This window comes from Cornus florida, unplaced genomic scaffold (assembly GCF_030987335.1).
Source record: "Cornus florida cultivar Cherokee Brave unplaced genomic scaffold, ASM3098733v1 CherokeeBrave_3.0.0_Hap2_Chr08, whole genome shotgun sequence".
NCBI lineage: Eukaryota > Viridiplantae > Streptophyta > Magnoliopsida > Cornales > Cornaceae > Cornus > Cornus florida.
In genome coordinates this window covers 28729371-28749844 of record NW_026775578.1, presented here as the reverse complement: position 1 = coordinate 28749844, position 20474 = coordinate 28729371, and the positions used below count along the sequence as shown (strand labels likewise).

General features: G+C 34.7%; 2 protein-coding genes across 6 annotated transcripts; both read left to right on the top strand.

Moving 5' to 3' along the window:
* Nucleotides 1–232: 232 nt before the first annotated feature.
* Nucleotides 233–9912, top strand: LOC132271017 (two-component response regulator-like PRR37). Of its 4 annotated transcripts, none has more exons than XM_059772248.1 (9): nt 233–404; nt 1055–1566; nt 4184–4345; nt 4496–4599; nt 4793–4957; nt 7401–7584; nt 7700–8150; nt 8240–9056; nt 9439–9912. In XM_059772248.1, exons 2-9 carry the CDS (start codon nt 1293–1295, stop codon nt 9544–9546), a joined length of 2265 nt encoding a protein of 754 aa, XP_059628231.1. In that variant the 5' UTR covers nt 233–404; nt 1055–1292; the 3' UTR covers nt 9547–9912. The 4 variants fall into 4 exon arrangements, with proteins under 4 accessions (XP_059628231.1, XP_059628230.1, XP_059628233.1 ...); XM_059772247.1 differs by having other exon boundaries at nt 4466–4599; XM_059772250.1 differs by lacking the exons at nt 233–404; nt 1055–1566 and adding an exon at nt 2341–2361 and having other exon boundaries at nt 4466–4599.
* On the top strand, nt 9907–20259 carry LOC132271018 (probable serine/threonine-protein kinase PBL7). Of its 2 annotated transcripts, none has more exons than XM_059772252.1 (5): nt 9907–10037; nt 16035–16225; nt 17265–17454; nt 18076–18467; nt 19764–20259. In XM_059772252.1, exons 1-5 carry the CDS (start codon nt 9950–9952, stop codon nt 20025–20027), a joined length of 1125 nt encoding a protein of 374 aa, XP_059628235.1. In that variant the 5' UTR covers nt 9907–9949; the 3' UTR covers nt 20028–20259. The 2 variants fall into 2 exon arrangements, with proteins under 2 accessions (XP_059628235.1, XP_059628234.1); XM_059772251.1 differs by lacking the exon at nt 9907–10037 and adding an exon at nt 12817–13412.
* Nucleotides 20260–20474: the final 215 nt, after the last annotated feature.

Below are 20474 nucleotides of genomic sequence, written 5' to 3'. Positions count from 1 at the left end.
ATTTCCTCACAAAAGACCTTTAACTGAGTCCACAGCGAGCCACGTGTCCACAATCCGATCTAAGATCATTTCAGATCTAGCCTAAACTATCCAGCGTCCGGCTTTAGATTTCACTACACGTCATACTGTTCTCGCTTACATGTAATCCTACGTGGAACACCTCCGACAATCCCCACCTCCACAATATCCACGTCATCAACCAACTTGGACTAATATAATATCCAAACACCAGACATATCTTTTTAGCTCTTCTCGTTGACACATTTCAACAACAAACCCTAAAACTGCTCTAAATCATTTGGAGTAATTTTGGTTAATCTTTGTGTCAAAATTTTCAAATCTGACCTAATTTATTTTCCCAATTTCGAAGATTGGCTCTGTTCTTCATCAATGAAGCTTGGAAGGTGATTTGATTCAGTGTTTAATATGAAAGAACAATTTTCCTGCTTAAATTTTCTCTGGAAAATTTGATTTCTTTCTTTCTAGATAATTGTTGTTTTATTATGCAATATTTTGTTTCTGAATTCTGAGAAACTTTGATATATTGAAAAAGTAGGATTTTGAGTGTTGTGTTTCTAAATTACTGTGAGAGAGCGTTAATGCCCTGTTTAGACTAAGTTAGAGATTATTTTTAATTTCTTCAGGACCTGAAGAATCGTAATCACTATTTTTTTCTACATACACTATATTCTGAATCTGAATTGTTTACAGATTGCATAGTTCCAGGTTTCACATGAGAATATTTTGACTTCTTAATATATGGTAGAGTTTATAGTGTTAAAATTTGTTTGTTGAGATTGTTACCTAAGGTAAGTGCAATTTCTGCAGCACTCATTCAAACAGATAAGATAACAGAGGTGTTGATTAGAGCAGATTTGTATCTTTATTTGCAGAAAAGTACTACTTGTAGTATGTATGTTAGGGTTTGGAGTATCTAATTTACAGCTCTTCGCACATTTGATTGGAGTGGTTGATACTTTGTGTTACATTTGTATTTATTCATTATGTTTTGGTTTATTTGTAGATTCTAATTCTGTACATATCTTTGGTTCAGAACTTGTTGAAAGATTCGGTATTTTTGTGGTTGGTTTCTTGAAGACAACAGTATGTGCAACTTCTCTTCTAAATTGGAGGTTTTGTTGCTGACTCAATCCAGTGCCTTATTCATCATTGGTCTTTTTGAATCTGGTTGATAAGGCGTGTTTGGATGAACGATAATTGCCCCACAACCAAAAGACTGGAAAAGCTAGCACCCATTTCAGCAAACTGGCCACTCGATTACCACATAAAGGATGAAGCAAAAGGAATTGAGGAATGGACTTGCCGGTGAAGGGCAGGATCTCTTAGAGGAAGATGGGTTAAGGATTAATGAAGATGTAAGCTGTGGGAGTATTAAGTTGGCTGAAGCAGACACTGTTCTGCCGAGTCTGCAGCAACAGCCTCAAGGGCCTGTGATTCGCTGGGAGAGGTTTCTTCCTCTGAGGTCTCTTAAGGTTCTTCTGGTGGAAAATGATGATTCAACTCGCCATGTTGTCAGTGCATTACTTCGAAATTGCAGCTATGAAGGTTAGTAACTCTCATCACTTGTATTTGACATGTATTTTAATGGGAGTTTAACTCTCTCATCACTTATATTTGGCATGTATTTTAATGGAAGTACGACCCTTTGGTGAGAGCCCCTAAAATTTTGAATACATGTTGTGACATTGATTATTGTATGTTTATGGGGGAACTGTCCTACGGTGAGAGGCCCTAAAAGGTTTAAATGACAACTGAGAATAAAGGATTCTGAGTAGGGGTGGAAAATTACCCCGCTCCGTCCTACCCCTTTCGAATGGATGTAGGGTGGATTAATTGGGGACGGGAAGGGGATGGAGTGAAAACCTGCGCGGATTTTGGGCAGGGACGGCCCGGGAAAGGTATACCTGCCGGTTATGTTATGAAATTACCATGATACCCCTGTACTTTATTTTTAATATACTAATTGAGTTTCTTATCAAATATTCTAATTGATTTTTTTGATACTCTTATGTGTTATGAACTTACCATGATACCCCGGTACTTTATTAGAAGATATACTAATTGAGTTTCTTATCAAATATAGTAATTGAGTTTTTTGATTCTATTATGTTGATTTCTCATATTGCTTTCCCACAATGGATTTCTTTCATTAACAAATTAACAAAATATTATATATACCTTTTTAACAAAAAATTAATGGAGTGAGCCAGTGCGAGGACGGGGTGGCGGAACTTAAATGGGGATGGGGGATGCTATGTTAAACGGGGACGGGGATGGGAAGTGGCCCTCAGCCTAATTCTGAGGAAGGGTCCTAAAGGTCTGTACAATAAACAGTATAAGGTATGCCTTGGGGTTATAGTTTTCTATTTGGATTTATTGTTTCAAATTCTGATAGATTGTTAAAGTGATTATTGTTCTCTTCCAGATATATTGTCCGCCTTTTAAATTCTTGCTATTGGTGCGTTGAAAATTTTCATGCGTATTAGCCTTATTAGGTTTCTATAGATTTAAGAATAAGTGTCACCGCTGTACTGAGTTATGTTAGCTCACTTTAAATTTTTACATTTCTAGACTTGCCACAAAGAGGAGACTGAAGAGGAGTTGAAAGTGTTTGAAACATGATGCTTCTTGCATGCATACTCACACACTAGCACTTAGCTTTATTTTTATTTTTTTGATCAGAAAAGTACTCGCACACACTTTGCCCACGCCGGAGCACTTAGTTTTATGAACTAGCCTATTTTAAATGTGTATTAATCATGGATTAAATATCCTTAAAATTCTAAAATTTTGCCTATAGTTCAGACTTGTTTGAGTATTTTATGAAATTCCATGAAATCCAAAGCAGGTTTACTTTGTTTTCTTAGAGTTTTTATATAGAGGCACTGCCTAAATTTTAATCGACATAGTCTGAATGGAAATGAATTTATGGAGAAGATTTAGTGCATTTTAAAAACCAAATAAAATTATTCTAGATTACTAAGACGGAAATTTATTCTATTATGAAATATTGATTTATAAATTTTATAATACGAACTCATTGGAATAATATGTTTTTAAGAAGTAAAATTACTTTAATTTTTTGATAAGTTACTTTAATTTAATTTCAACCCTTAAACCTACATCTCACATTGAGTGTTGGGTTTCTGGATTCGGGGTGTGATCAGTGAGCTTCTTGGTGTTTTGGTATGATTCAGTCGAATAAACTGGAATTTCCTTTTTCAACCTGCATTTAGTATATCTTTTCTGCCCAGCTGCTTTTTTTTTTTTTTTTTTGAAATGATATGGAATATTCCCTCCTACCCTATTCTTTGTCTTCTCTTGCTTTTTATCTTTTTATAAATTTTTGTTTTCTTAATTAGACTCAAAGTGCTAGAATTCCTTTTGAGTGTACCATATGAAGCAGTACTATAGTTGGATTGTAATTCAGTCCAAAATCTTAACTAGAAAGAGGCAGATTCTCCCAAACCCTAGTTCTCCCATACCACACTATTTGGATAAGCTTTCGCAAGCGATCAATAGCCTCCCCTCATGTCAACTAATAAGATAAGGTACAAGAGCTATTAGAAAGGGTGTAAAGTAGAGAGAATAAGAAGAAGCAAACAGTAGATATAAGGTATTTAACGTCAATAATATTGTTCTCTTTTATGCTATGTAAAATGTGAATCCATCTGTGTAAATGTATTAATCTCCTGGTGAAGTAGTTTTTCAGCTTATTCATGTATTGACCACAGGATGGAAGATGAAGTAGATGTAAGGTATGGAGCATCAATATTTGTATAGTTGGCTATTATGTTATGTGAATAGATTCTCTGATGGACCTATTTACTGTTATGATTAAAGTACCTATGCATTTGTTTCTTTACTCATTTTTGTGATTCATTTCATGATATACGATCTCTAAATGAGTAGATGTCTATATAAATGACATTAATTTGATGATATATTTCCTTGAGGTTTGGTATCTCATAAGATTTCCAAGTCATAATCCATTTCTTATATTTTTCACATGTATATTAACATTTAGAATATATTATAGATGTGATGGTTTGTATGTCAAAACATGAATTTACTAAATATTTTGTCTATCCTTTTAATGACAACATCCTTTTTTTAATTTTTTTAATTTTTTAATTTTTTTTTATCATCTGGATCTTGGCAGTTACAGCTGTAGCAAATGGTCTAGAAGCATGGAAAATCTTAAAAGATTTAACCAATCATATTGATCTTGTTTTGATGGAGGTAGTCATGCCTTCTTTATCAGGCATTGGTCTCTTAGGCAAGATAATGAGCCACAAAACTTGCAAGAATATTCCTGTGATTAGTGAGTGCTTTTGCCTTTTGCATTTCCTATGCTAGTTTTATGTGCATATAAAACTCTTTTTCCTTGATATTTATGAAACCAATACTCTTAATTGCTACACCTGATAAGTTTTGTGTGCAGTGATGTCATCTACTGATTCTGTGAGTTTAGTTGTCAAGTGTTTGTCGAAGGGTGCAGTTGACTTTTTATTGAAGCCTGTTCGAAAGAATGAACTTAAAAACCTTTGGCGGCATGTTTGGAGGAAATGTAACAGTGTGAGTTAATAAAGTTATTCCAATTTATATATGAATACAATATGGAACATATACTTTGTTTTGATGTAGCATGTAAACAATGAGGGCATCATTTGTTGAACAATCCCTACTAGAAGAAGGGATTGGTTTAAGTTGCATTGGGGAAATTTTCACTCTCTCTTCTTCTTCTTCTTCTTATTTTTTTTTCATCCAGTCTAGTGGTAGTGGTGGGAGTGAAAGTGGCATACAAGCTCAAACTTGTACAAAGTCTAAAAGTGATGAAGGGTCAGACAATAACACTGGCAGCTATGATGCCGATGATAATGGAAGCACTGGTTTGGATGCTAGGGATGGAAGTGACAATGGAAGTGGCACTCAGGTATTACTTAAATCTTTTCAAATGACAAGGCAGTAGTTTATCATATCACTTTTTTTACTAATCTCTAAATGTACATATTTGTATAAATACGTTCATACACACACAATATGTTCACCTGATCATTTGTTGCTTTAGTTTGCTGCTATCTGTGTATGTTTTACATTAATTATCATATAATGATGTGTATTAGTAGAGTGTTAAGGGTTGATTAAAAAATTATGTGGCAATGGGTCAACATTGGCACATAACTGCAATCATCAAAGAAAGCGATGATATTCCCCCACATCCTGGCCTCAGAAGATATATATGTATATATTTTTTGGGTTGGGTTGGGTTGGGTTGGGTTGGGGGGGGGGGGGGGGGGGGGGTGTGGGGGGGGGTGTTAAAACATAGCAATACAATCATATATTTATAGGGCATGACATTGTGGATGCTTAATCAACCAGTAACAAAGGAAATGATATTGAAGGCATTCATGGGGCAACGTGATAGTCCTATTGGAAGAAAAGGAGTGAACTTGGGCTTATCACTACTCGTCATTCTAGTTATGTCAGAGGGATAGTTCGAAAATGTATCATTTGTAATTCTGTTAGAGGATGTGTCTATGTATGAACTGAACAATATGTTATCTTCAATTTGTGGAAGTTACTAGCAAATATATATCCTTCTTGCCTTGTACTTTTAATCTGAAAACTGTGTTTGTGGCCTTTAGCATTGCTTTATCATCATGTAAATCTATTTTCTTTGCCACTTCCTGAAACAAAAGCCAAATAATTGATGTGTTGTAACAAAAAAATCTAGTAATTGACCAGTTAAATTAAAAGGAAATAACAGCACAATAGAGTAATTAACAAGAGGAGTAAAAGAATATAGTCACCAACTAATTCAAACTTCGTGAATCTTCTAAAAATTTGAGCATCAGAATAGATTCAATAGGTTACAAATATAAGCGGATCAAAAAGAAAATTAAATGAAAAAGATAGTAAATTGAGTAGATTTACATCTATAAGCTAGAATAATAGTTGGACAGATGAAGGATGTCGCATTCAATTAATACAATTTTCCAACGGAATTTTCACTTAGTTACGGGTCAGATTGTGTCAGCCACATCTAGAACCTTTTATCTTTAGAACTGTCTATAAATTCTAGAAAACAGATTGCATTCTATCTAACACCACCTCTGATTATTTAATGCTAAATAAAAAATCTATGGTTTTCAGATGTGTGCATTAACTTGGCCATATTATGATGACATCTCAATTTTCGTTGTGTAAATATGTTCAGCTGTATTCTTCAACTTATAGAGTGGCCACTTTTTTCTATACATCTACAGACACAGGGAGTGTTCAACCAATTGCTATATTTGCTGAAAAACATGGCGAGCTTAATGACCACACAGAAATAGTCTTCCTTGTGATCAAGTCCAATCAAACACAATGACTAGATATATATATATATATATATATATATATACCCACCAATATATACGAGTCCTACAGAGAATTTTCATTAAACACAAAACAACTTCCTATGTTTTCTTAGGAAAAGTGTCCCAAAGAAGTTGGTAAATTGAAACCTCTTCAAGGCGTGAAGCTCTTTTGTTTCTAACAATTTAAAAAGCAGCTTTTGGGCTCTGAAAGCCAGAAGCGGCTTTTGGGTGCTTCTTTTGAGCTCTTCTGTTTATATGTTATTGTTAATGGGTTGCATCCGGTATGGACAGTTCTTCCCCTGTAAGAGAGTTTAGGGGCCTTCTGCCTCCAAACCCCAAAACAAAATTTTGTTCTCTGGGTGTACAACTCTATTTGATAGGGTTTTAAGGATAGCACCAAAGCAAAACACCTACTTCAAGGCAAGGAAAGCAGATCAGGTCGGAGAAATAGGTTCATGGTTGATTGAATGAAGCATAGAGCCTTACTGTAGATGGAAGGTCTAAAAAAATTAAACTAAATAAATGGCCTATATCTTTTGACAGCAAGCGAATGGTAGACCACCTTTCCATTTATTGTGAGGGTGCTTATAGAATCAGTCCTGTGTTCTGTTTTGGCATGCCTAAGTATCTTCAGCTTGTTTGTTTGACTAAACTTGCCACTTGTTTCCATTCCATTGTTTTATGGATAAGATGAAAGATTGTATGGAGTCAACCCCAAGGGGTTGGCTCAAGTGAGTAAGTCACTTGGCCCTGGTGCCTAAGGAAGCATCAGGTTTAAGGTTCGACCCTTCTTGGGTAAAACAATTACCCCGCCGGGGGGGTTGAGTACCAACTACGTAAGAAGGGAAAACAAATTCTAGAATCTCCAATGGGAAAGTCACTGTTTTTTTTTTTTTTTTTTTTTTATATAATAAATTTTATTGACTTACCAAAAAAAAAAAAATTTATAGACTAGATTAAGTGTGACTCTTTTTTTCAGCTCAGGATCAATTGTAGTAATCTTATCATGTGCAGAACTCTTGGACAAAAAGGGCAGTAGAAGTTGATAGCACCAAACCAATGTCATCGTGCGACAACTTAGCAGATCCCCCTGATAGCACACGTGCCCAGGTTATCCATTCTAAACCCAAAGTGTTTAGCAATAACTTGGTGCATATGAATGCCACAAGGGAGTGCCATGAACAGGGTGACGTGCTTGGTATGCATGGCTTTATTGGCAAAAATCAAATTTGCACTTTCACTGGTCTAGTATATGTTTTGTTATTCTTTGTTTCCTTCTTTTGCTAAAAATCATGCTGCATTTCATTCCCCAGAGAATGGCACAATGGGCAAAGATTTGGAGATAGGAGTCCCTAAAAATACAGATTTACAGCTTGAAGACCAAAGCAATAAAGTATTAACTAGTGTAGCAGGTACTCATAAGAAAACCTTTTCTGATTTAGACTTGAAGGAAGATTGTGAGAAACTAGAAAAAGGGAAAGGGGAGATCAACAGAGACACATCAAATGCAGAATTCATGAATGAAGCTGCTGATCTTATGGGTGCCATCACCAACAGTACAAATCCTCAGATGGAAAGTATGGCCATCGAAATTCCAATGGACTTCTCCAAGATCACCAACATCAAAGATAAGGCCATCCATGATGCTGAAAAAATACCTTCCCTTGAGCTCAGTTTGAAAAGACGGAGAGATGCTGGAGATACTGGGACCAATCCGCAAGAGCGAAATATTTTAAAACAGTCGGACCATTCAGCCTTCTCTAGGTGTGAGGATATTTAAAAGCGAAATTCACTTTTCTAAACTAGAATTGAAGCTATTAACTTGAACATTCATATGACTCATTACCATGCAGGTATAAGTATAACACCACTTTGGCTGCTAACCAGGCTCCGACTGGGAATGTAGGCAGCTGTTCTCCGTTTGATAATAGATCAGAAGCAGCAAAGACAGAGTCGATACACAATTTACAATCTAATTCAAATGGCACTCCTAATCAGAATTCCAACGGCAGTAGCAACAACAATGACATGGGCTCCACCACTAATAACGTTTTTACCAAGCCAGCCGCGTTCACCGAAAAACCAATGCCTAAGTCTGCAGTCAGTATCCATCCATTCTCTGCCTTTCAACAAGTGCAAAGTGGGCATATGTCTTCATTTCAGCCTGTCATATCAGGTAAAACCAACGCTGCAACAGTTGACAGGGTCCTGGCACACGCAAGGGGTATGCACCACCAGGTCCAACTCCAGCACAACCATCACCATTACCACCATCATCACTACCTTGTCCATAACATGCAGCAACAGCAGCAGCTGTCCAACTGTGATGATTTGTCTTCGAGAAATGTGGTAGCAGCTCCACATTTTGCGCCATCCAATGTGTCAACCACTCCAATTGAAGGCAATGCTGCTAATTATGGAAGTGCTTCAGGAAGTGACAACGGAAGCAATGGGCAAAATGGTGGTAGCAATCAAAATGGTAGCAGCACTGCTGTATTTGCCGAAGGCACAAACATGGAAAGTGATAATGGTATGGCTAGAAATTTTGAAATTTTCGGTGGAAATGGGAGTGAAAGCAGGACTGAGGTACATCAAAATTGGTCCACACGGAGACAGGCTGCTTTGAACAAGTTCCGCCAGAAGAGGAAAGAAAGATGCTTTGGGAAAAAGGTAACTCTTGGATTGTGTTCTAACATCTACACTGAGCAAAAACATAGCATAGATATTTCAATGGACGCTTCCCCAGCATAACGACTTAAATCCAACTCTCTGGCATTTCTACAAGACCATCTATGTTACCACTTGCATAATCCTGCACAAAACACCTTCTAGGAGACACATCAATCACCATGAATATTGCTTTTCCACCTCTAAAAAATCCGTTTGTGCATTTTGTTGGTAATACCATTTGCATGTAAACAAATTCATCAAAACTGAAGAAATTGTAATTTATTTTTGTTTTTGCATTGGCCTCTGTAGCACATAGTTCATTTCTTTATTCAATTATAAAAGCAAAAATGATGGAAATGTTTTTCCTTCTCATGCTTTCCAGGTCCGATATCAAAACAGGAAGAGACTGGCTGAACAGAGACCACGTGTTCGAGGACAATTTGTGCGGCAGGCAGTGCATGAAAACGAAAGCAAGGTGACAAATTGCTAACACATCCTTTTTCCTGACAGTGCATGTGGAATACATAGATGAAGATTAGCACCGAGTTTGTAGATTGGGTGGGAGCATCAATTCAATGACGGGCAATACAAGGTGAAAATAAAGTCAATTAGTAGAGCTATGGCAATTGAAGACTACCAGTGTGAGGACACTCTGAAGACTACCCGAGACTATATATTATGTTGTTAGATGACCCTTAAAAGTGTAGACCTATCAAATAAAACCAATTCGTTTTGGTGTGCTGTGTTGTTGCTCAAACAGGATTTCCGCATATGGAAGCTTGTGAAACTCTCTATTCAATCTCTTTGCCCCACTTTTATGTGGTATTTAGAGCTCATCAATGCTGATTTTGTTGAACTCTCGATAGGGTCTGGCTTTATATTAAAATTGCTTCATGTTGGTACCCGATCCACCAAGCGAAAGAGACGCATTCAGAAAGGAAAAGGTGAATGTCAAAGGAACTTGTGGTGATTCTTCACCAGGTAAAATACTTCTCTCACAGCTTTTTGTTCTGAATATATAACACACATCAAGTATGACTTCTATTCAAAGAGTCATTGCTCGCTAGGTATCTGTGTCTAGTGTTAACCATTGCAGCAATCAAGATACTAGGTTTATTGTGTTTTAAGTGAATTATCCACAAATAAAGATGTGAGAATTGATCCTGGGTTGTTCAGATAAACTGTTTAGGGTGTGATGCAGCTCTTATTCTTAGTTTGGAAAAATGAAAAATGGTCCCAATAAAACATAGTTGAAGTCCTGAATGCTTTGCAAGTATGTGTGTGTGCGTGTGAGAGAGAGAGAGAGAGAGAGAGAGAGAGAGAGAAACCTGAGTGGGAGGAGCTTTCTTGGTATCCAAAAGGTCTAGCTGCTGTAGTATTACCAACCCTGAGAAGAAGCTTTCAGGGTCTCAAATCATTATTTTTCATGTACACGTCATAATGGCACCATTATCTCTTAGGTACCATATCTAATATATGCGTAACAATTCGCCAGGCATATAACAAGATGACAAAAAAAAAGTTTCCTTTTTGATAGGTCCAATAATACAAAGCATGTGTCATTCATTAATCACGGTTCAATTATTTATCACAAAGACGCGTGCACTGGGAGAATGCAGTTCTACTTTCAACGAGTGATGACATTATCTCTTCGGGAGCATCAATCAATTATATTTTGTCAATTATATCTTGTTAGCATAAGTAAAATTATATCAATGTTTAATTAGTGGGTGATACTATATTATAATTTTTGAAAAATGATTGAAATTTGTATATCATTCTCTCATGAAGTGGGATTCATTATCTTCGAACACGGATTAAATCAAAACCCTAAACATTAAGCAGTTCAATTCCGGATTAGGGATCTCTTCTGGTGGTGTATGTGAATGGAATGAGTTGGTTTTATGTTCATGTGAATGGAATAATTAAAAGACCTTCAATATATTTGAAAATGGACAATACTTGGGGCCTCACTAATGAAGATTCATACCACAAAATAAAACGTCCTCTTTTATTAAATAGGTCAAAAAAATAAAATAAATTGGATCCTATAAAAATGAGATTTGATAAAGTGGGTTCACAATGCTTTCTGATTCTCTCTCTTTCCGGCACAGCCTTAAACTCTCTCACTCTTCACCTTCTTCTTCCTCTCAGCTTTTAGTCCGGGACAAACGCAGAAAATTGATCTTTGGCGTATTTGGTCAGCTTCTTCGAATTTCATTGATTTTTTTTCTCCTGAATAAAAAATCAGCATTTAAATAACCAAAAAAAAAAAAAAAGGTAAAAAAAGAGAGAGAGAAGCAGATCAGATTGGGACATAATCTCAGAAAAAATCAGGTTTTTGAATTTTGTGTTGATATGTATGTGGATCCTTAAATCTTACACATAAAAGAAACCCTAAATGTGTGAAAAGAAAAAGAAAAAAAAAAAGATCATACCTCCTTCAAATATTCTTGCTTCTAGGACAAGAAGCTTGAAAGGAAGAAGATGGTGAAGAGAGAGGGGTGAAGGCAATGCCGGAAAGAGAGAGAATCAGTGAGTCACGTATGTAGGATCTGGTATATTTTATTTTAAAGACGTTTTAAATAAAATAGAACATGTTTTCTTTTCATTGGGTCACGTAAGCAGTAAGAATTGTATAAATCATTACTACTGAGGACCTGAGTATTATTTATTAATTAAAAGGTTGTTTGACAATAAATAACTTTTTAATGCTTCCATTATACAGCTGACTCAAAAAGATGTTTTGAAATTATAATTAATTTTATAAAAATAGTAGTAAGTAATGAATTAGCACCAAAATAAAGTGATTTGAAACATAGCCTTCCGATAAAGAATGTAGGCCCCATTATTCGGTTACTTGGTTTGTAATGAATGAAATTTTCGCAGCCAAAATAGGGATTTGCTATGGTACTCTTATGCTCTAACCTATTTTCTATTATATCCCATATATTTTTCTTTTTCTTGATCTAACCAGTAGTACTTAAAATCTCATTGTTTCTACCCTTTCATATGGGAAAACACAAATATGAATCTTGCGCGGTTTTTATGTTGAGATTTGTCAACTCGTTGATGGGTTTTATCAATAAATTTGTAAGGATATAAAGGATATTCATGAAACTATTACGATGTTAGTGATTCTTTTCAAGATTGTTTTCTCGCATAATTCAATAAAATTTAAATTGGCGATTATATTTATGTACAAAATTAGAATAATGATACTCAGATCTATTTCTCAAGTCGATTTATTTGGCCTAAAGGGTTTTTATCCATTAGATGTAAATCATGTAATGCATAAACTCAAGCATGATCCCATCCACTAATATTAATCCGTCTAAGAAATACGCCTAAGAATCAATTTTCGCAAAATTAAATCAATTTCTATTTCTTAAGAGGGTCAAGTATATATTCGTATATATAATAGGCCGACAGACTAATCTATATCTCATGGATTAGAGTAACTTTTTTTCTTCCTGTTTTTAATTCTTTTTTATCTCAAGGGAAGAAATTGATATCTTTTACTTTCATGCAAGACTTATGCTATTTAAGTCCAAGTCTTCAACTGGGACAAGTACATGCAATGCATACGCTGGGATTGAGAGTATTGTAGAATTCTTTGTTGTATGTGAAAGGAAGGCAAAGATAAATTGAAAATGAAAGAAGGAACACCTTCCGTGCGATGATGATTCAATCTAAATGAATTTGATCAACATTTTGTTCTAATAGTGGAATTTAATTAGATCACTTTACTATATAGATCGGTTAAAATTATACAATTATAAATATTAGGTATTATTTAGTGACTTAGTTGATACAAATTTATATTTTGGACATTATTTAGTAGCCTAATTGATATAGGCTTATAGCGCACAACTCTTCGAATGAGTGTGCCCGTGATCGAGTCCCTATCTTTTAATTTACCAAAAAAAAAAAAAAAAACACAAAAGGTATATTTTGGATGAAGAAGATGGAAAATATGGGATGGTTTACCTAATACAAAAACACAAGGGTACTTGTGCAAAAAGGACACCAATGTAGAGAGGAGGGTGTGTTATAAATAAAATAAAAAATAAATTAAAAAAAGAAAAAAAAAAGGCAAAAAGGGAAAAGGAAAAAGAAATAGAGTGAAAAGACAAGTGAACCCGTCTGAATTTAGATCTCTCTCTAAAGTCGGTTCTTTTTTGGGTTTTTTTTTTTCGGCCTCTCTCTCACACACACACCCCCTAAGAAGCGATGGGTTGGTTAGTTTAGAGAGAAAAGACGCGATGGGTTGGTTCCTCTGCCCTGGAAAATCAAACAAAAAAGCAAAGAAAAGGCAGAAGAAGAAGCCTGACAACAAGATCCCATCAACTTCAGGTATATACATACATATATCTATACGAGCAAAATATACACACACATGTACAAATTTCAGATGATGTCAAAAATTGTAGTCCTTTTTTAGCTCATTACATTTATACTCATTACTGTTTGACCTATTTTCTGGGTTCATTTTCATACAATTTATGACCACCTTCAGATTTGCTTCTCACTGATCAGGGAATGTCATTTGCATAATTATTCAGAGGGTTTGCATTATTGTGTGATTCATTCTAGAGAAAAATGATTTGGGACAGTGGCGTAGCCAGAAATTTCCCTTCTGTGGGGCAATCTTTAATAGCAATAATATATATATATAATTTGAACCATAATGATTTTTCTATTCAGTACATTCACAACGATTTTTCAGATTATTCATTGCTGTTTCAAAATTGAGTTCATTCAATTAAATATAGTAAAAAAAATCATATTCAATGAATCAAGAATAAAATATGAAAAAGAAAATAACACAGTTATCTAAGGTTTCTAATATATCACATATGAAAATGAATAAAAATAAAAATCCATGATAACATTGAATCTGTGATTTCATTGATTTAGGCTGCAAATAAAAACAAATTTTAAGTCTTATTTAGAGAATAATAATTAGTAACACAATTACACAAACTAAATTTTGGAAGAACAATAAGCCCTAAAATAATTTTGATAGTAATAACTAATAATTTTTCTAATTAAAATTATAATATCAAATAATAATCTTAAATTTAGATGATTAAAAAAAAAAAAAAAAAATCAGATTACCCCGCACTGTAGTACGACTGACTGAGTTTCTGTATACTCGTAAATGGTTGCTCCACTTGCTTTGTTTGGATTGTGGAAAATGTTGAAGATTGAAGATGTGATGGAAACAATCCATTTGTTTGTGGTAAAGTAAAAGTGTGATAGAATATCTTGATGAAATGCTTTTTTTTTTTTTTTTGGAAGTGTGAGAGATTATAATATTTTGGGAAAGTAGAAAAAAATATCATATTTTATGAGAAAGTGATAAATTGATAGATATATTATATATATTTACAGTTGTGTGATAATTATATTCCTTTGTTTTGTCCCCTTTTTTTTTTTTTTTGGGTGTAAAACCGTGAATGAGCTTTTGGTTATATATATATATATATAGTATATATCAAATTTTAGAAGGGGCAATTATACAAATTAAAAATCTTTCCATATAAAATGTTAAAAAAATTAAAAGTTGAGTGGGGGCAGTTGCCCACACTTGTCCCTACGTGGCTACATCACTGATTTGGGAAAAACTTTTTCTTTATAAATTTTTTCTTTGAGTTTGTATCAATTTTCCATGATTATGTCTTGGCTGATTTTTTATGGGCTGCTTTTATTTATTTATTTTTTATTTTAAGCATTCTAAAAATTTTATTTATATTTTTGGACACAGTAGTGTTAATTTGTTATGATTATGTCTTTATAGGATGTTGGTGTTTGGTCTCTTAACCATAGTTTTTAACTTGGAGGTCCTTTAGGTTGTTTTGATCTGTTAAATTGCTTGGAAATCCATTTCTTACAAGCCCAGTGGTCAGTGAAGCTAATCTATTAATTTAAATTAATCTATTAATTTTCTTTTTTTGTTGTTTTCAAAGAAATTTAGTTTTGTGGGGTGTTACCATGGAAAAATTGGCTTTTGCCAAAGCAAGTGCATTGCAGGCAGTTGTGGAGGCTGCTTTTGCTGTTGTTCACTGCTTATCAATATAATTGGTTAACGAAGCTCTTTTCTTAATATGAAATTAATATCGAGTGAAGAGTCATAGATAATTTCATTTTGTTTTGGTTGCAAGGGATTATATTTATTTTAGTTGCTCTATGGGGTGTTTTACGTTTCAACCATTGGCTTTTATCAAAGACAGTTGTTACCATGCACTTTCAGCTGCTTATTAATACATTTGTTTGATGAAGCCCATTTCTTAATTCAAAATTAACATTGAGTGAAGAGTCATAGATAATTCCAATTTATTTTGGTCGCAAGGGATTATTTTTATTTCAGTTGTTCTATGGGATGTTTTAGTTTTAAACTACTGTTATTGCCATAGCAGCATCGGATTTTGTCAAAGAACATGCTTCTATGGCCGGTTGTTACCATGCGCTTTCACTGTTCTTCATTGCTTTGGCAAAAGCCAATATTTATTTATTTAGTTATTATTATTTATCTATTTGCGACAAAGACCCCCTAGTTTTAACTGAAGGGAATATTGTCTTAATAGTTTATAGAATTCATTTAGTTCTGAAATAATTGTGACTTTAATCGTCTATAACGAAACTTGATGACAGAAGCAAAGCAAATTTTTGTATTACTACTTAGTACCATCAATACTGGTGGTTTTTGTCTTACTGGAAACAACCAAGCTAGAATACCTCTTGGATGTTTGTTTTGTGACTTTTTAAAGTTTTTTCCCTTATAATCTTTGTTTGTTTTCTATGATTTGAACAATGGTAGCAACCCTTTATTCCTCCTCACAAGAATGAAATCAGAACCCACATGGGTTATGCTGACCGTCTCCTTCTTATCTTGTCATTTGTGATTGTACTTCTTTTTAGTAATGTAGTTTTGTTCTACAAATAGGATTAATCGAGTTCTATTATTTTTTTCAGAAAAACTGAATAAGAGTTCTTCATTTGATGCAAAGGAGGCTTCTACGGATGGAGAATCAGGTCACATTGCTGCAAATACACTCACATTTCGTGAATTGGCAGCTGCAACCAAGAATTTCAGGGCAGATTGTCTTTTGGGTGAAGGAGGATTCGGTAGAGTCTATAAAGGACGATTGCAGAGTACCAACCAGGTTTGTTAAAAATTTTTATTTTTCAACTGTTTTGAAATATGAAGTGAAGTTATGACTTTTGAGTGGTAAGAACCGACTTAAAAGACACTTGGTTTGATATGCTTTTCTTAGTTCTGCTCAAAATGTTGGTGAGTTGAACTCCTTCACTATGGGATTTCTTCATGGATTTTGAAGTGTCAGGATTCGATGTGTTTTATGGCTTACAAATTTCTGTAACATTATAAATGAGCTTCTTGTAAGTTTCAAACTCATATGATTTTCTTTGGTACACAATGACTAAATTTCATATTTCTTAGTTTCTTTGTCAAAGAAATTGAAAATGCATTTTGGAACTTCCTTTTTTTTCTTTTCATTTTTTTTTTTTTTTAAATTTTTAACAAAGCCATGTGTCTGCTTAATGTTGCAGAATATCAAATCTTCCTTAATTCTAATTAACTTGGCTATCTCATCTTAGGCCTCTTTGTTAGAGGAAAATAACTTGGATTTGTTGGCTATTGTGAGGTTGGAGATGTCCTTAAAAACTTCTAAATTGTTTATCAAAAATAATATGCCATTATCTAGAGAGGTCCAGTGTTGTGGGCAGAGTAATTTTGATGGTCACAGATGAGCTATGCATTACTTGTTTTGATTTAAGACCCAAAAAGTTGTCTAAATTTGTGATAGTTTTTTTGCCAAAGTAATAAAGTTTGTTGTATCGTTATATTAACTATTAAATGATTATTTCTCTGTAATTTTCTTAATTATTCTTCTAAAAGGCCAATGTACAAACGAAATACATGTCTTCTAGCACTTGTATATCTCAAAACCTATTATTCTTTATCAGCTTGCACACACAACTTTTCATTTGTCCTGTTATGCTCTTTTTTCTTTTTTTCTTTTTCCCTTTGACATTTGGTTCTCTGTTTCCCTCTCTATGGTAGTTAGTTAATGCTATTTTACCATTAGGTTCATTGTAATATGTAGTACTAATGGATGGAGCTTTGACCCACGATAGTAAGCTTGTGGAAAGACCTGAATCTTGTTATCTTGTTTGTTGCAGATTGTAGCTATCAAGCAACTTGATCGTAACGGCTTGCAAGGGAACAGAGAATTCCTTGTCGAAGTACTGATGTTGAGCCTACTTCACCACCCCAACTTAGTTAACTTGATTGGATATTGTGCTGATGGAGATCAGAGACTTCTGGTTTATGAATACATGCCTTTAGGATCGCTAGAAGACCATTTACATGGTATAGAAATAGATTCAAATTTGTTTTTGTCCTAAAATATTAATCTTTCACTGAGGTCCCCCTGAAAGTCCCTTACGTCTCACACACTTAACTTGCAAATAAAAGTTTGATGGTTGACATTTTCTTGGTACATGTGGCTTTTAGAAGATTGATGTTTAACGAGTCAAAAGAAGAGCTTGCTCAGCCAAAAGAAGGATAATGATCGTATGATTTGGAATCATATTCTGTTATTTTGTTACTGTTTTTTTATACATATTTTTATTATGATTTTATCATAGTCTAGAAGGTCTTTCTTTCTACATTATGTAATTTTGTTACCTTTTCTTTTCTTTCTTTTTTATTTTTATGATTTTAATATAGTATAGAAGGTATTTCTTTCTATTTACTTTTGAAAAATGATCAATTTTTATATTTTCTATTTAAAAAAGAAAAACCATTCAGAATCATTTGGTCATGACAGTTTCCAACACCAGCATTATCCATGGTGATGAACCAATTGTCAGTGTCAAGCCAACATGCAACTTTTTTTTTTAATAAGCTTTTTAGTGGCTTTAACAACTTTCTATGAGGTATCTTTTGATAAAAGACTGTATTTTTGTTTTTCTCACTCACACATGCCAGACCTTCCACCTGATAAGAAACGACTTGACTGGAATACAAGAATGAAAATTGCTGCCGGAGCTGCGCAGGGTTTGGAACACTTACACGATAAAGCAAACCCCCCTGTTATATATCGTGATTTAAAATGCTCCAATATTTTACTTGATGAAGGGTATCATCCAAAGCTTTCCGATTTTGGCTTGGCCAAATTGGGTCCAGTAGGGGATAAAACACACGTTTCCACTAGAGTGATGGGAACGTATGGATATTGTGCACCAGAATATGCAATGACAGGTCAGCTTACATTGAGATCAGATGTCTATAGCTTTGGAGTTGTTCTCCTGGAAATCATCACTGGCAGAAAAGCAATTGACAATTCAAGAGCTGCTGGAGACCATAATCTGGTTGCCTGGGTAAGAATCACTGTTATCTTCTCTGTTCAAATGTTTTTGTTGTTGAAATCATTATAAAGGCAGTACTGTCCTTTTTAACTCTATGATAGCTTAAAGCACCCTGAGAGCATGTCATGTGCATTCATGTGGTTTGCCATTCCACTAAGTAGACTGCTGATTACTGGGCAGAATCCTTTGTCAGATGCATGACCAAATGCATGTTGATGGCATTGGCTTGGCGATCAATTTTAGTACCTCTTCCGGTTGATGTATATGTATCTTTCGCCATTGGTGTTTCGGCCCACAATATTAACCTTCTATTTTATTTGAACTCTTTACTCAATGTAGCCATGTTGACAAACAGGTAGGCCGTGTACCCATACTCAAAGCTAAGAACTAATTGAAAACGACGGAAATCAGAATATATACCTAAACAATCACTCACACCTGCACCTGGCACTCTTACCTGAGTCCTTGCAACATAGTTAACCTTTGGGATCAGCATGTGTGGTCTAAGTACCAGCTGATGGAGCTATACAGTCGTTCCCTTCTTTATTTACCTTACCTAACAATTGACAAATCACCCAGAATGAGTTTTTTTTTTTCCTTTTTTTATTACCTTTCTCGTTTATATGCAATACTGGATCTGGATTCATTCGATTTCTAAAAAGGATAAATAATCCTTAACTTTCAAGGCTCATAAACTGACCTAGGTAAATCTTTGAACTCAATTTGACTCTTCTTTTATTATTACTAAGCAGCTGCACATGAATTGTCTTCTTATGACTCATCATTCAGATCGATAATTTTTTTTGAAAGAGTGGAGAATAGTTATGGTTTCTCGCGAATTCATAGATTGTGACATGCTTGGAAGTTGTATGGCTGACTTCAGTGTTACTGCAAGATGAGCTAGACGGTACTTAATCAATCAAGGGTAGATGACTTGGTAGAACGATGTTCCACTGGTTTGATTAGCTTTTTCGAAACTCCATAAACTCTTTCTTACTTTTGCTGCACCCAAAGCATGGTTGTTGATTCCTGCATTATGCTAGTGGTACTATATATTGCACCTTGTGTACCTGTGAACCCATTTTGCTGTTCAGTTTCTTGAACATAATCGACTTCATGAAATTAATGATGAACAACATATTTAGAAATGTTTTGCGGGAATAATAAATAAAAAAGAAAAAGAAATTATAAGAATAATACCCTTCTGCAATAAGTGACAGTATACATTTAAAGACTTTATTTTATCAACAAACAGTAGAACAAAAAAACATGAATTTTTCGTGCTAAAATGTTGTCTTTATGTTACAGGCACGACCATTATTCAAAGACCGAAGGAAGTTTTCACAAATGGCTGACCCGGCACTCCAAGGACAATACCCAATGAGGGGTTTGTACCAAGCTCTTGCTGTAGCTGCAGTGTGTGTTCAGGAGGAGCCAACCATGCGGCCCCTTATAGCAGATGTTGTTACAGCCTTAACTTTTCTTGCTTCCCAAAAATATGACCCGGAAACTCAGCCAATCCAAAGTGCTTGCTCATGCTCTTCCGCTACTAGAACCAGAAGGGAACAGTGATAATCAGGCAAATCAAATTGAAGGACTAATCCGAGACACTTCAATCGATGAAATTAGTGGTTTGCTCTTGTTGGCTGCACAGATGATGATAATTGATACCTCAGACCTGTTTATCCAAATTTCGCAATCAGTCAAGCCTCAGGATAACAAGTTCATTTTCCAGTCCCTTCGCGGTGTTTATTCTACCACAGCTCTTATTCTTTGGCATTTTCCGTTCTTTTTTTTTTTTTTTCCCTATTATATGGTTGAGCTTGGGATTGTTGTATCTGATTGCCTTTTATATAGAAAAACACCACACCATATTGCTTCAAATTTGGGGCTTGCCTTTTTCTTTCCACTGATCTTGCTTGCACATGGAGATTGGAGAGTGAAAGATTTTGTAAGGAGTTTTTGAATTTGACCTTTTTAAAACTAACTGCCTTTACTATACTGTAGGTTCAGTATGTC

What these genes read in the sequence shown, in the direction of transcription:
- LOC132271017 (XM_059772247.1), top strand. Translation starts at nt 1,293, where the DNA reads ATGAAGCAAAAGGAATTGAGGAATGGACTTGCCGGTGAAGGGCAGGAT. An exon ending in TTTGGAGGAAATGTAACAGT is followed by an intron (nt 4,600 to 4,792) that starts GTGAGTTAATAA and finishes TTTTTCATCCAG; the next exon opens with TCTAGTGGTAGTGGTGGGAG. An exon ending in GACCATTCAGCCTTCTCTAG is followed by an intron (nt 8,151 to 8,239) that starts GTGTGAGGATAT and finishes ATTACCATGCAG; the next exon opens with GTATAAGTATAACACCACTT.
- LOC132271018 (XM_059772251.1), top strand. Translation starts at nt 13,322, where the DNA reads ATGGGTTGGTTCCTCTGCCCTGGAAAATCAAACAAAAAAGCAAAGAAA. An exon ending in CAAGATCCCATCAACTTCAG is followed by an intron (nt 13,413 to 16,034) that starts GTATATACATAC and finishes TATTTTTTTCAG; the next exon opens with AAAAACTGAATAAGAGTTCT. An exon ending in GATTGCAGAGTACCAACCAG is followed by an intron (nt 16,226 to 17,264) that starts GTTTGTTAAAAA and finishes TGTTTGTTGCAG; the next exon opens with ATTGTAGCTATCAAGCAACT.